General features: G+C 41.1%; 2 protein-coding genes across 4 annotated transcripts in view; one reads left to right on the forward strand and one right to left on the reverse strand.

The window, feature by feature from the left end:
* The first annotated feature begins 1056 nt into the window (after window positions 1-1056).
* On the forward strand, window positions 1057-10510 carry LOC115374951 (L-threonine 3-dehydrogenase, mitochondrial-like). Of its 3 annotated transcripts, none has more exons than XR_003929674.1 (11): window positions 1057-1183; window positions 2765-2959; window positions 3173-3215; window positions 3828-3898; window positions 4256-4405; window positions 5303-5475; window positions 6308-6398; window positions 6787-6879; window positions 7078-7254; window positions 7942-8135; window positions 10344-10510. XR_003929674.1 is itself a non-coding variant. In XM_030074146.1 (10 exons), exons 2-10 carry the CDS (start codon window positions 2776-2778, stop codon window positions 8079-8081), a joined length of 1122 nt encoding a protein of 373 aa, XP_029930006.1. In that variant the 5' UTR covers window positions 1057-1183; window positions 2765-2775; the 3' UTR covers window positions 8082-10302. The 3 variants fall into 3 exon arrangements, 1 of the variants encoding a protein (XP_029930006.1); XR_003929676.1 differs by lacking the exon at window positions 10344-10510 and adding an exon at window positions 8662-10301; XM_030074146.1 differs by lacking the exon at window positions 10344-10510 and having other exon boundaries at window positions 7942-10302.
* A 662-nt stretch (window positions 10511-11172) lies between these two features.
* Window positions 11173-14334, reverse strand: part of LOC115373162 (carcinoembryonic antigen-related cell adhesion molecule 1-like) — a 71126-nt gene continuing 67964 nt past the window's right edge. The window contains exons 9-12 of the mRNA XM_030071442.1: window positions 13492-13563; window positions 13090-13167; window positions 12289-12411; window positions 11173-11797 (exon numbers count right to left, since the gene is read on the reverse strand). Of these exons, the coding sequence (XP_029927302.1) occupies window positions 11781-11797; window positions 12289-12411; window positions 13090-13167; window positions 13492-13563 (290 nt within the window). The 3' untranslated portion in view covers window positions 11173-11780. The remainder of the gene's footprint in view (window positions 11798-12288; window positions 12412-13089; window positions 13168-13491; window positions 13564-14334) is intronic.

Raw genomic sequence — 14334 nt, forward strand, 5'->3', positions numbered from 1 at the left:
CTCCAGCAGCTCACTATTCACAAATGTCTTAATTTAGACAGCTGTTTGCATGTGTTAGTCCTCCATATTTTATATAATTAAAGTATCATATGACATGAAATAGGATCTGAACCATCTTCAAAATAATGATAAACACATACTCAGGGTTTAGTGGGCGGGGTCGACAGCAGGTGCGTCAAGGTAGCGACAATTCGGCCCAACAGGAGAGATTCATTTGTACTATCCTGTCTTCACAATAAAAGAACCAGTCTTGTCCTAAATGCAGTCACCATAGGGTTATACTTAATAATTATTTTATTTTTTAATTTAATTTAGGGCATTCAGATCAGATTTAGGACGATACCCGCTAATTCTAAAAATTCAAAAGGAAGCATTTATATTTTGAGGAGGCGTTTCAGGGCCGGGTCTAGCCAGGCATGTATGAGGGGGCAGCCACAAATGTTGAGGGGGCATTGTGCTCCAGCACCTTTTACCATGTCTAACTGAATATATTTTGGGAGATTTAGTTTGAGGGGGCACAACACTTATTTGAAGGGGCCAGGCCCCCTCTTGCCCCTGCGTAGACCCGGCCCTGAGGCGTTTACTGCCCACAGGTTACAGCCACCCAATAAAGACTTTGAAAAACAAATAGACAAAAAAAAAACCAAAAAAAAACTGTCAGTCACCTGTGTATTTCTGCACTGATTTCTGCACACACGATTCTTATTGTACATACATTCAGAAAAAAAAGGTTGTATCGCTTGCATAGTTTTTGTATGGTTTTATTTTTTAAATTGCAAGTCTGACTTTTTAAAGTTCTTCTCTTTGGTTATTATTAATTTTTACTCGTCTGTATGTATCTGTATATGTAATTCAAACAGCAGTTCCTCTGTTTAATGTACACGTTTCTTGTTTTTGCGTCACACTTGTTTCCAACGCGCGCTTGAATTGGAATTGAATTTATTTTGAAAACCGCCACCGGCAGTGCTTTTATTTTGTAGCGCGGCTGGCTTGACGTCGGTGCGGTGCGGCAGCCGAGCCTCTGAGCTGTCAGCCAATCAGAGCGCGGCGAGCGTCTGCCAAAGCCATGCGTCTTTATTGTGCCGTACCACAAACACTGGCTGTCGGCGAGTCGGAGGAGGAGTAGTCTTATGTTTTTTATGTAATCATACATCAACGTCTACTTCCCGTTTCACCTCGAAAAGTAAGTAATAGTTAAATCAATGTTCACTGCGTTTTGAACGTTAGTTAGCGAGTGAACCGGTCGAGCCGTTAGTTAGCTCAGTGCGTGATAACTGCCAGGATTTTTGTCGTTAGCTAAGCTAGCAAGTGTAACGGTCGCTGGGGCTGCGAAGCTATCCAATTATCCTCTTAGCGTCTGGCTCCTATATCAGTGTGTTAGCTTCGTGTTCAGATACCCTCTGCTACCCAGCCGCATTGACCTCACAGTAACCCCGATATGTGCTGTTGGGTTGTGAGGATGCAACGCCGGTGTGCCGAAGTTCCGTTAAAAAAATCCGGCGGTGTGAGGCTGAGTTCCTTTTTTGCAAACATACGTGCCACGTAGGACATGAAGTCAAGGGTTAGATAATCACCAGGGTCCTGTTTTCAATTCGGCATACATTGTGTGCATCAGATAGTATGCAATTTATTAAAATACCGAGCATTAACCTGCGATGTACCACGAAAACACACCGAGAGCGAACAGACGGAATGGGATATTTTTTGCTTGGAGTATCACTGGCAAAAGACCAGAACAACTAGTTCAAGGGTTTAAATGGTGCCGAATGAAAGATTAGATTTGCCATTTTTTAAGTGTAATTTGGCATATTGCGGCTTTACCCACATTAACCCCGGTTACCTCTCTTAAACTGAAAGGTGCGTTGACACAAATGAAGCATTTCTATATTTAGGTCAAGCCAGCAGGGAGGCGTGTTTTGAGTGGCCAACCTGAGATGGCTATGTCATCAACACTTGAGACATGAGTGTTTATTTGCTAAAGGCACTAAATGTGCTACAACTTAATGACTCCAAACTTGATATGTAATGTTGTCCAATAGTTAAAGACTGGCTTCTTGAAACACAAGCGAACAGGACAGAGACAGAGAGAGAGAGAGATAAAGATAGATAGATAGATAGATAGATAGATAGATAGATAGATACTTTATTCATCCCGCAGGAAATTCACATTTTTTCAGCAGTATCCACAGATTACAGATTAAGTAAATAAAAAATAAAAATAAAGAATAAGATCTAAGTACAACAGAATCAGATCTGAGTACAACAGAATAACCTAAGTACAACCCAGTGTGCAAAAAGCAATGTGCAACAAAAAAAAAAAAAAAAAACAGAAAAAACCGTGTGCATGGGTGTATAAAATGTGCATAGAGGTAGGTCAATGTGCAAATTTAGAAGAAATATACAGTATACACATGATAAATAGCAGTAAGCAATATAAACACTATAAACAAGGATTATAAAAAGATAGAAACACTATAAACAAGGATTATAAAAAGATAGAAAAAAAACAGTCCTTTGCACTGAGTTTAGTTATGATATGCCTTTATGAAAATAAGTACTGCATTTCTTTTTGAGAGCACACACAATCGGTGTCTACAGGACATAGTGAAAGGCATACAAACCATATTTATTATTCTTTCATTACTATTTGTCATAGGCATACTTAGAGGTTCACATTTGCTCATTGGAAGAACATGATGCAGACACTACCAGGGTGACCATACTGTCAATAAATGCACTCATTTGCATGCATTTGCTCTTTAAGGGGCTTTGATAATGCTGGTGGTGAGGCTGCTGAGAGGTGCAGTGAGACATGCCAGGAGAAGGCCCCTGTGCAGCACCGAGGGTTTGAGTCCAGCAGCGTGTGGCATCAACTCGTCCCCACGCCGGGCCTTTGCCGATGGGAGAGCTCAAAACTCAAACTGCACAGAGATCGACCACCCCAAAATCCTCATCACAGGTGTGCTTTGTATGTCTGTTGTATCCATGTAATCTCTCTCTATTGTCTGTTTTTTGTTTTTTTTAAAAATCTGAAATGCCTCTCTGTGTTATCCACCTATTATTCCATTGCCCCACTTAGCTCAAAGCCACCTTTTATATCAAGTTCCTCACAGTCAAAATGACATTCGATCCTTATGGCATTAGATTTCCCTTTTCTTGTTTTTCCTCCCAGGAGGGCTTGGTCAGCTGGGGGTAGGGCTTGCCAAGTTGCTGAGGTGAGTGATTTGCAATGACTTTGTTTTCAAGCGTTGGCTGTTTTCAGTGTTGGCCCAGTTGCTGTTTTATTTGCGTTCAGCAGCCAGGTCTGCTTGAAGAGGAGGAAAGACACAGCGGGTGTAACAAGTGACACCATCACAGCCCCTTAATGTTCTTGTTGTGCACCCAGCCACACCTGTTGGCAGAGACAAGACATTCAGGAATGTGACAGGAAGAGAAACAAGGATTGGAAGCAGTAATCACTCCTTACTCATGTTGTGGAATTTTCTTAAAAAAAAAAAAAAAAAAAAAAAAAACTGAAAAATCACATGGTGTTCAGTGGTAATTAACCCATTGTTGTCTCAAACCTGCTTCTTGATTTAAGTTTTTCAGTTCTTGGAACTCTGTTTTAGCATTTCACCCTTAAATGAGGCCATAAAACACTATTGTTTACTGCTGCTTAACAATAAAACACATACACAGCCACCTTTTTATCATAAAGTAATTTTTTGCTCCTCCTTCTTTTGTTTCTGCTTTTATCATTTTTCAACGTTTTAATTTTTCTTAGTGTATTTATATACCTCTGTAAAGCACTTTGAATTGCTTTTTGTTTTTGCCTTTTCTTACCTTAGGAGGCGATTTGGAAAAAACAACGTGATCCTCTCCGACATCCGGAAACCCCCTAACCATGTCTACCACAATGGTGCGTATATTTGTTCTGCCTGCTCTGGAATAGTATGTAAACTGAACTGTGCGTGCATTTGTGTGTGTGTGTAGCTCACTGGATAGCGTGTGGCGTTTGCACAGGTATGTTGCTGTTTGATGGTGTACTTTTTTAGCTGTCTATTACAAAACAGATGCACAGATCAGTTTTTACATTACCAGTCGCTTCAGTTGACCAGAATGCATGGCAGCTGCAAGACACGCTTGGTTTTGAGAAAGCGACGTGACTCATTTTTAAAATGCTGCACAGCTGAGATGCAGCTAGTTGAGATTCTTTCATTGTCAAGTGTTCCCAACAAAACCTGTTCACACCTGTGCGCGTGTCTCCTCTGTGCAGGTCCGTTCATCTTCTCGGACATCCTCGACTATAAGAACCTCAGGGAGATCGTGGTCAACAACAACATCAGCTGGCTGGTCCACTACTCAGCTGTGCTCTCCGCTGTGGGAGAGAACAACGTCTCACTCGCCAAAGAAGTCAACATCACAGGTAGATATGTCTGTCTACAAAAACTGTCAAGTTTTTAACTCCCTACAAGCCCCTAAAACTCTGAAGATCAAGTCCAGGGATGGTTAAGGCTCTGGAATGTCCCGCCAACACAGTGAAAAACACTATTTTTTTTGTTTTTTTGTTTTGTTTTGTTTTTTAGACTTGCATATTCTTGAGCTAAAGTCTGTCTGAGGTCTATTCTTTGCATTTGCCATTTTCTGCTTTGTTTTCACATGAAGCAGCTCATCATACAGAAACAGAAGCAGCAACACACAGTAATTCATTTCAACAGATGTCCTTGTGAATCACTTTATGCTTATTGCTTGAAAAGCACTCCATAAATAAAATTACTATTATCATAATAATTATTAACTTGATGCGAACACTTTCTTTTGGCCAATGTAGAATGAATGTCAAGTTAAATAGTGGAGACAAATTTGACTTAAAAATTAAATGACATCCTTGGGTACAGGTAAGTTATGGAGTTTTGCAAAAAAAAAAAAAAAAAAAAAAAAAGAAAGAAAGAAGGGTGAGGGATATGGGAGGCCTGCGTGGATCCTCACTCAGGCAAATGAGAATCAGCTGCTATTTGGTGAGGGTGAGATCAATGGAAAATATATTTGTCACAGTGCACTTATTTTTCTGACTAGTCGAGGGGCCCAGTGTTGACCATAGCTGCCAAAGTTACCTTGGCGTTTGCAAACAGAAACTGGCTTTTGTGCAGTCATTTGAAGCCAGTCTGATGTTAGCGTTGCAATATCTTACCACAACAGTATCAGCTGTGCAGCTTGCAATGCCAGCTTCCTCTAATTTGCCTCTGGTCTTGCCACATTGACCTGAAGCAATCTGACCGCAGAGTGACACGCCTTCACCATCAGTCTCCTTATCTCCCCTCAGGTCTTCACAACATATTAGACATCGCAGCCGAGCACGGCCTGCGTGTGTTCGTCCCCAGCACCATCGGCGCCTTCGGCCCGTCCTCGCCCAGGGATCCCACCCCTGAGCTGTGTGTGCAGAGACCGCGCACCATCTACGGCGTCTCCAAGGTCCACGCTGAGCTGATGGGTGAGGTGAGACACACACACACACACACACACACACACACACACACACACACACACACACAGATGGGCACCAAAACAAAGAGAGACATTGCTCACGGCACTGGAGCCATAGAGACATTAACTTAGTTAGACCAGACGATTGGTAACTCAGGCCAGTGCCTAGTAAACAGTTTGCCTTTTTACCCGGCGATAAGCCTCGTATCTTGACCTCTATGCCCTGACATTGGCTCACTCTCCTCTCTATTTTGCTTTGTTGAACTAATCAGATAGGGCATCAGCCAGGTACAAAGCGATTCTGCAGATATGAGTAAAAAGTTACACAGAAAGCAAGATTGAGAATTACAACTCACAAATTAAGATGTTTGTTTTTATTTATATATTGTTTTTTTTTTTTTTTAATCCTGATTCTTACACATAAATAAAAGCCTCTGTCTCTTATTTGTTAGGCTTATCTAGAGCATAGTAAGTGCAATAGTGTTTGTTTTCTTTTGTTAATTTAATGATTGTTTGTATTTGAAATTTTGTTCTTACATTTCCAAAAAAAAAAAAAAAAGAAGTAGTTGCTCTTATTTCTGGCCCCTGGGCTTGTAAAAATATACAAGTGCTATTGTGGTCGTCAAGCACACAGCTACAGTATATCACACTGATTTACCTATGTAGTTATTCCAAAAGTTGCTGATACTGTCCCATTAGTAGTAGGAAAACACTTTGACATGTAAGAGGGCTGAACTAGTAATCGAAATATTGTGGAAATTGCAATATGGCCCAGTGCAATATCCACATCACGGCTGCATTTTTTTGATAAAGGTACAATGTGTGTTCCATGTTGTTTTGTCAGTACTACCACCACAGGTATGGGCTGGACTTCCGCTGCCTCAGGTACCCCGGCATCATTTCTGCCGACTCCCAGCCTGGAGGAGGAACCACAGGTAAGCGGCTCTGACATGGCGCTCGTCTGCTGTGACCCAGTGGAAAATGTGGAGAACGCAGGGAAGATGGCTGCCAGGTGTGCTGTAGCTTTTCTTGGTTCCTGCAGTTTTTTTTTTTTTTTCCCATAGTGCACACACAGTCGAGGGGTGAGACCCAGGATGGTCCCAAACTCTACACTGCTTTCTCGTGTCTTACAGACAGCATGAAATATGGTTGTTCGTCAAGGCTTTTTAATCACTTCACTTTTTGTGTTTGGTGACATTTTGTGATGTTAGTTGAGGTTTATACCATGACATTTTTAAAACCAGTCAACCAAAAGCAAGTGGTTTGCATTGTATCCCACCTGGCATCGTAACCTCCTCTCTGTCCTGCTCTGATTCTCTCCAGACTATGCCGTCCAGATCTTCCATGCGGCTGTGAAGACCGGCTATTTTGAATGCAACCTTCGCAGCGACACACGGCTCCCTATGATGTACATAGGTTGGCCACACTTTATGACGTTGTTAATGAAACTGTATTTTCATGTTTCCCCGCTCCTCAAAAATTTACATTTCACTTGGTTTCTTTCTCCACCTCCCCTTTGTCTGTCCTTTTCCTTGATGTCCTGCTTCTTATCCTCCAACTCCGCCCTCTCCTCCCTGATCATCTCCCCCTTCACCTCCTCTTCCTCCTGTGCAGATGACTGTCTAAGAGCTACCCTGGAGATCCTGGAAGCCCCGGCGGACTCGCTGACCAGCCGCACCTACAACATCAACGCCATGAGCTTCACACCTCAGGACCTCACCCAGGAGATTCAGAAAATGCTGCCTGACCTCAAGGTCACCTACAACGTGGACCCAGTCCGACAGGCTATAGGTGAGACAGCTTACAGGATGGATGCTCATAATTGAAAGGAGATATTTTTCAGTGGCCGTGGGTCCCCCAAAGAGTCTCCAATTAAATCATCTTAACACAAGATCTCAAAGAAGTATTGAGCGTCTTACGTAAAGTTAGTTAGAGTCGTCTAAAAGGGAAGCAGAGTTACCAGCATTTGAAATTGACTTAGGGTTGACTTACACTCACTGGACGTAAATCCAGCATCCAGGTGAAAGCATTAACAATGACCTCACACCATTATTTACTGCACTTGAGTCTTGCACAGCTTGATTTTAAGTTTTTTTTTTTTTTTTTTCCAACTTCACCCATGATTTTTACCTTTTTTATTTTTGGTGTTTTATTTATGGCTTTTAGTCAGCCATTGTTTTTACATTACCTGCCTGCCTGTTTTTTTAATAAATTACTATGTATTTTATTGCTCTGCTTTTATGTGTTTCTTGTGGAGCACTTAGTAACGCTGATTTTAGTAAGTAGTATATAAATCAACTTCAGTAGTATTATTGTTATCATTATTATTATTATTACCATTATCATTATTATTATCATCATTATTATTATTATTATTTGCATCCACTGCTATTATCCCCAAGTTGTTTTTTAATGCAGCATAAGAGAGGATGCTGGTAAATGCTTTGTTGTGTATCTGTACCCTGTTTGCCTTTGCAGCGGACAGCTGGCCAATGGCATTTGAGGACAGCGCGGCGAGGCGAGACTGGGGCTGGAAGCACGAGTATGACCTCCCAGAGATGGTGCAGGCCATGCTGACTCACATCACTCCGGGCAACCAGCTGGCACAGGCCTACTGAGGCTGCCGCAGCGCGTCCCGTCAGCGCCTGGGAAGGACAATCCGTGGAGATGAAGTAGTTTGACCCCCCCCCTTCCTCCCACACACACATCCATTTGTCACTCCTCTGACTGCACATCAGGAATGCGCAGTATCAATTTGATCCATCCCAAACTCCATCCAAAGCTTTAGAATCTGGGAAAATGTAATAGTGAGGATTCAAGAGCGTTTTCCTCAAGCCTGCAGTAATTTATTCACATTTTGGAATTACAAAATCGTGGCTAAACTTCATCCATTTTAACACGATCACATACTCTCTTCTTCAAGCTCTCATTTTTCTTAAAACAACTGAAAAATTTTGCCAGAGGAGTGAGGTAATCATATTTGTTTCCACCGGTGTAGTTTCATGTCTCATCTTTAAACAAGCTCAGAACACTTCTCATCAAATTTTAAGACTCAGTGTTTTGTTAAGATGGATATTTGCAATGGCAAGAATAAAAATCTGACAATGACATTTAGAACCAAGTTAAGGTCAGCCAAAAGTACTGGAGGCTTAAAAATGTTCCAGACAACTCAGCGTAGTATTTTTTTTTTTTTTTTAGATTTGTGGTGTTTGTCTCCATCTCTGTCCATCCTTCTCTTCGTCCTCATCTGACCACCATGTCCCTTCATTTTTATCTCTCTCCCGTCCATCTGTCGTCTCGTGTCAAGAGAGATTGTTGTGCACAAGACACAATCAGGATTGCAAGGATGCAATCATTAATGCAAATCTGCTGCAAACTAAAGATGTGCTTGATGCCGTGCTGAGAACATGCTGGGTACCACTTCTAAGTTACTGAATCTTCAAGAGATATTTTAGTCTTTTTCTGAAAGTATGTATGTACATTATGGACGTCCTTGTTCTGTTCTGTGTGTTAGTATTTAGATGACTTAGCTTGTCTATGTGAACAGGACAGCGTGGCATATGTAGCAGACAAACACAGGCCTTAGGGGGCGCTACTGCTCCAGAAAAAAGTGTCAGCCTTTTAGTCAGAGCCGCTCACCAGCTGGCCAACAATATAAGCACTGGGACTGTCACCATATCAGGGTGTCTGCAGGTCCTTAGGCAGTCTTAAGATGCCTTGAAAGTCATTAAATAGTCTTAAATTTGACTTAATGAGGTCTTGATTTCCACATTAACATTAAATAAAATTTCAGTTATCCATCTTTACACTCATTTGAATAAGAAAAAGATCATTTTTCCAAAAGTCACAATTAAATTTTCTTAAAATTTGTCTCGAAAAGGACTTAAACAGCATTGAATTTTATTCCCTGATACCTGCAGACACCCTGGATAAACCATTACTGACGAAATCGAAATTGATGAAATTTTATATCATATTAGTAATTCATTTCCCAAAAAGAAGAGAAAATACTATTATTTATTTAGCTCAGATTTTCTATAGATACTGTGATAATATCGTTTTTGTAAATTCTTGTGGCCATGATAATCGTGTGGTGAAGACCTGATATTGTGACAGCCCTAATAAGTACTGTAGCCTTAGTTACAAGAGCCTTCACCACAGGTGCTGTTAGTGTAGGTGTTGGGAGAGTGACAGTAGCTCGCGAGGTGCAGGAGGGTTTTACGGGTGCTTCAGCCAGAGTTGCCTGCAGCAGCTTTTCACATGTGATTATTGTGTCCCCCTTCATGGAAATCCAGCAGGGCTGTAGGTCTTAAATGTTTTTTATAGAATTTTGAGCAGCCTGCAAAAACTATTTTCTCATTTGCACTAGTGTGCTTTAAATTTTGTTTAAGTTCATTTACGCTGTCCTTTAAATTATTCCTCTCTCTGCTTTCTTTTTAGAAGCTGTCTTGGTGCTATATATTTATGTATATTTATGACTGTCAAATGCGTTAGTGGTTTCAATTCCTGAGGAAACTTGAACACTCCTCAGCTGTGGTGCTTTGGGCTCTGTTTAAAAACTAGCTTGACCTGCTCTACCTGCTTAATAACATTTGGAAATAGCTTAAATGAGACAAGTGGGCATGAAGAGCTCTTTTTTCAAATAATGGTGATTTATGCTACTTTTTGCCACTCCAATCAAACCAAAAAAATGTTTTTGGGTTTTTTTGTTTTGTTTTGTTTTGTTTTGTTTTTTTTAATTAAATCCTTGTATTAAGCCAATTTTGTCTCATTTTCTCTGTGACCACTCACATGTATTGCATCACATGTAATGTATCTTATGGTTATACTGTATGTTTGATAATCCATTTATTTTCTCTACCTGCTTACTTTTATCCCAGCAGGCATTGGGTGAAAGGCAGGGAAACACCTTGGACAGGTTGCCAGGCCATCACCTGGCCGTAGGAAGAAGTCAAATCATATTTCAAAACTTTTTTCAAGCTGGCATTGAAACAGGTGATTTACAGACACAAGCCCACAAATAAAGATTTAAACCATAGCCAATAAAACAAGTAACTACACAAGCATCCACTGTACAAAATGCACTGTATCTTAAAGTAGTCCTTGACTTCATTCAGTGAGTTATGCTCTTTGTTACTGCTGCTTTTCCACACTGCCTCACTCCCAGGCCAGTAGCGCCCCCTGGTGGTCACTGAAAGGCTCTCAGATTTGTCAGTACAAATATCAGCTCCAGTGCCTTAAACATGATGCTGGCTCTGAAACGCTTCACCTTGTTGAATGGAAACTCATTCATAGTGCAACAGAGGAATCTATTTTCAATCTCACATCTTTTGTACTTTTCTAAATAGAGGCCTGTAACTGCCTTTCCATTCGAGACCAAAATGTACAAGCGCCATTCTCCTACTGCTTTTACCCAACATGCACCAAGCCAGTTGGGCACCAGCAGCAGAGGGCCTGCATGTGTTAGAACTACAAACAAATGCTGTTTCCATGCACAAATCAGGCAAACTATAACCCCTTTCACACATGCAGTCTTCCCCCGAAACGTTCAGGATCTCTTGCTGAATGTGCAAATCCACAGCTTTGTTTACAATTGCCTTGCCTCATTTGATAACTGCTGTTTGCAACTGCAAACAGCTGGAAACTGGGCAGATTCAGAAATAGCAGAGTTCTAACAGAAGATCCACTTACAACAGAATGTGCTTTATTATAAAATGTCAGAGTATGGGATAAGAAAGATTTAGTTAACAATACATCACCATATTAGCACTGTGAGTCTGTACAAGGGAAAACAACCCAGAAGCTAACCCTAACCCTAACCCAAAGTTTGTTTGTCTGTTTTGTGATGTCATCAAAACTCATTTGCAGGATTAAGCTAAATTTACATTTATATTTTAGCTTAACTAACTATTCATAGTTTAAGGTAAAATTTCAGGATTGCACAGCTTTTACTGTGTTACAGAATAAAGAGCACAGTTGTTTGACAGAAAATGCTTTTCACGACACCATGTTTTTGAGCCCCAAAGCACAGAGAAGTGAAGTGTCTCAGACTGAACTTGGCTCTTGGAAGAAAACTTTTCATAAAATACTTGATCTTGATGGAGCGGGATGTGAAGTAGGAGGTTTTGTCACAGGAGAAGATCAGGAGTGAGGAGAGTCAGTAAAGGAGGAGACTGAAGGAGCAGAGAAAGGCAGGCGAGACCAGGACCAGAGGATCCATGTCCTGAAATCATGGATTGATGTCATATCTCGTTCTTTGAGTTCTGGGACCTTTCTTCCTGGGCTGAGGAAGAGGAGGAGGCTGGTCCTCATCTACCTCAGCTGGCCTTGAGCCCTGCAATCAAGTGAAGTAAAAAATGAAGATCAGCTCACCCTCAAAAATCAAATGCTGTACTGTTAACCTGCAGCCTGGACAGCAGGTAGACAGTCTGGGGTTACCTTCCAAATAAGGTTCCTATGGTTCAAACCATCTCCAGAATATTTATATGGCGGTTTTTGAGGTGTGTATTCCAAACAGGGAACGTCATGGAGTACCAGGAAATTTCTGAAGTATTATATATATTTTTCAACTTGTCTTATACAGTCATTGCATAGGTTGGTGGGTTTTTTGTCAGCCCAATTGTAATGGGAACCAGACCCTGAAACATGAGCAAGGAAGACAGTTTTCATGGAAACAAAAATTTGGAGAGTCAGAATTTTCCATCAACATTCCAGGTGCTTTTTTATGTGTTGACTTAGTTTCATGACCCTGGAAATCACCAGTTTTCCAGAGAGTCTCCATTATGAATTGAACTGCAGATTCTCTAGAAAGGGCCGAACTTTTACCTGGACCACCGTGTCTGGCCGGCTGGTACTGTTGCTGTAGTTGTTGTTGTTGTTGTTGTTGTTGTTGTTGTTGTTGTTGTTGTTGATTGGACCATGCCATTTCAAGCTCTCCCCTCCCCTCCGCTGGGTAAGAATGAAAGAACAGATACATGATTGATCCTTTTGGAAAATTTGTGTTCTGAAAATGTAGTTTCTTGTAAAACCTACAACTGCATTATCAATTACAAATTCACTGTTTCAGATACTCACACTCTGAGTTATTACTGTCCAACTTCAAATATCACCGTGGTTAAAAGTATCTTAGAACAGATATGAAGGGTCTGTGAAGGTTTGGTTTGCCTCAGCTAAACCATATCCACCAGAAACAGCTGTGTGCTGCTTTGCGATCAAACTGCAACTGAGGCCACTGGGTGATGTCACCGTCATGCTGCTGCTCTTACGTCTGTCTGCTATTCTCAACCAAACGTTTGAAGTCTTCAAAATCGCACATCAGTCATTTTCACATCTCAGATTCTCCAGACTGAAAAAGCTGTTTTGGCTTGTGACCCTTTAAATAGAAGTGAGGCCTGTTCAATAACATCCCCATCATAGGCTGCATATACAAAGTGATGAGTAATTACCAGAAGAAGCCTCAAAGTTTAAAACTATTCTGTATTTGCAAGGGAAAAGCAAACGTTTGTGAAAAATCAGAAGCAACAGACATGGGCACTCATTCATTTTCTGCTTATACTTTATACCAAATTCTTTTTGGGCCTCGCAGGACAAAGTGTAAAGGACGATACATGAAGTTCTCTCTCTCACCCTTCAGTCGATTGTATCGTCGGCGTCTGGCCCGGGTGCATAAAACGATGGTGACGATAATCAGCAGCAGGACAAGACCTGGTGAGGACAGAGGCACACAACCTTATAAAAGATGACTAAAAGCTGAACATGTCTGAAATACTTTTAACACCAATCACTGTGTTTATCAGCAGCACCTGGGTGAAACTGTTGCTATAGATTAGTTTTTCTTGGCCTTTCAGCACTGTGTAGAGACATATGACACCCAGCAACATGGCACTTTGTGCACACATTAAGCCACAAAGGCTTACACATGTAAACATGTATATGCAGTATGGATAGTGTAAAACACAGCCCCTAACACTGGCTGTGTTGGTGCCGTCTAACACACTCCAGCAATAGAGATCTGCTAAACAAACATACCTCCTCCACCAGCCAGGATGCCCACCATGGTCCAGAACTCAAAGCCAAATAACTGTTTAGTGGCAGGTGGATCTTGAAGGGAAAAATAAGAGATTAATTGAAATTAACTTCATTTAAACAGTTCTTTTGGTCACAGGTTTTGACAAATAGAGGTTTTTAGCGGTGACCAGCAACTTGATCAGCAACAATTCACAATCATATATCCATTTTATTAGAGATGGATGATACCAACTGGACCAGATGTGGTTTTTAACAACAAGCCAATGCAGAATACATTTATCCACAAACATATATTTATCCACAAACAGACACATGAGTTTAACATCAAATTAATACTGACCAGGCACAGGACAGGTTTTTTTAACCGGCTGGCTGATTTCAAAGCTGATGAGGTTGGAAACGTTGCATTTGAAGCTGCTCTCTGCTGTCAGTTGTTTTGGGTCCCGTGTCAGAGTTGGGCCAGTCTCTTTCAGCGGCTTCTCATCCTGCAGCCATGTGATGGTCAGACCCTCGGCCTGTCAGGTACAACACCCAGGACAGATGGATTACATTGATTGAATACATAGCTGCAGGACTGCAGTGACTTTTTGGGGAGTTTGGGGGGTGGGGGGTGTAGTAGAAATAATGAAGCCAACCAAACATGAGCTTATTAATGAATGATGGCTCATCCTGTTTCAGTGAACTCCTTGATTTTTCTCACCTGAGGAACTTGACACTTGAAAGTCTCTGTGTTTTTCTTACAGGTAGCCACCAGTGTAGGTTTCTGGACCTTGTCTGATTAGATTACAATAAATTAGATTACAGGGCATAATAAACACATTGAAAAATTATTATAATCATGAC

Source organism: Myripristis murdjan, chromosome 2 (genome assembly GCF_902150065.1).
Source record: "Myripristis murdjan chromosome 2, fMyrMur1.1, whole genome shotgun sequence".
Taxonomy (NCBI): Eukaryota; Metazoa; Chordata; class Actinopteri; order Holocentriformes; family Holocentridae; genus Myripristis; species Myripristis murdjan.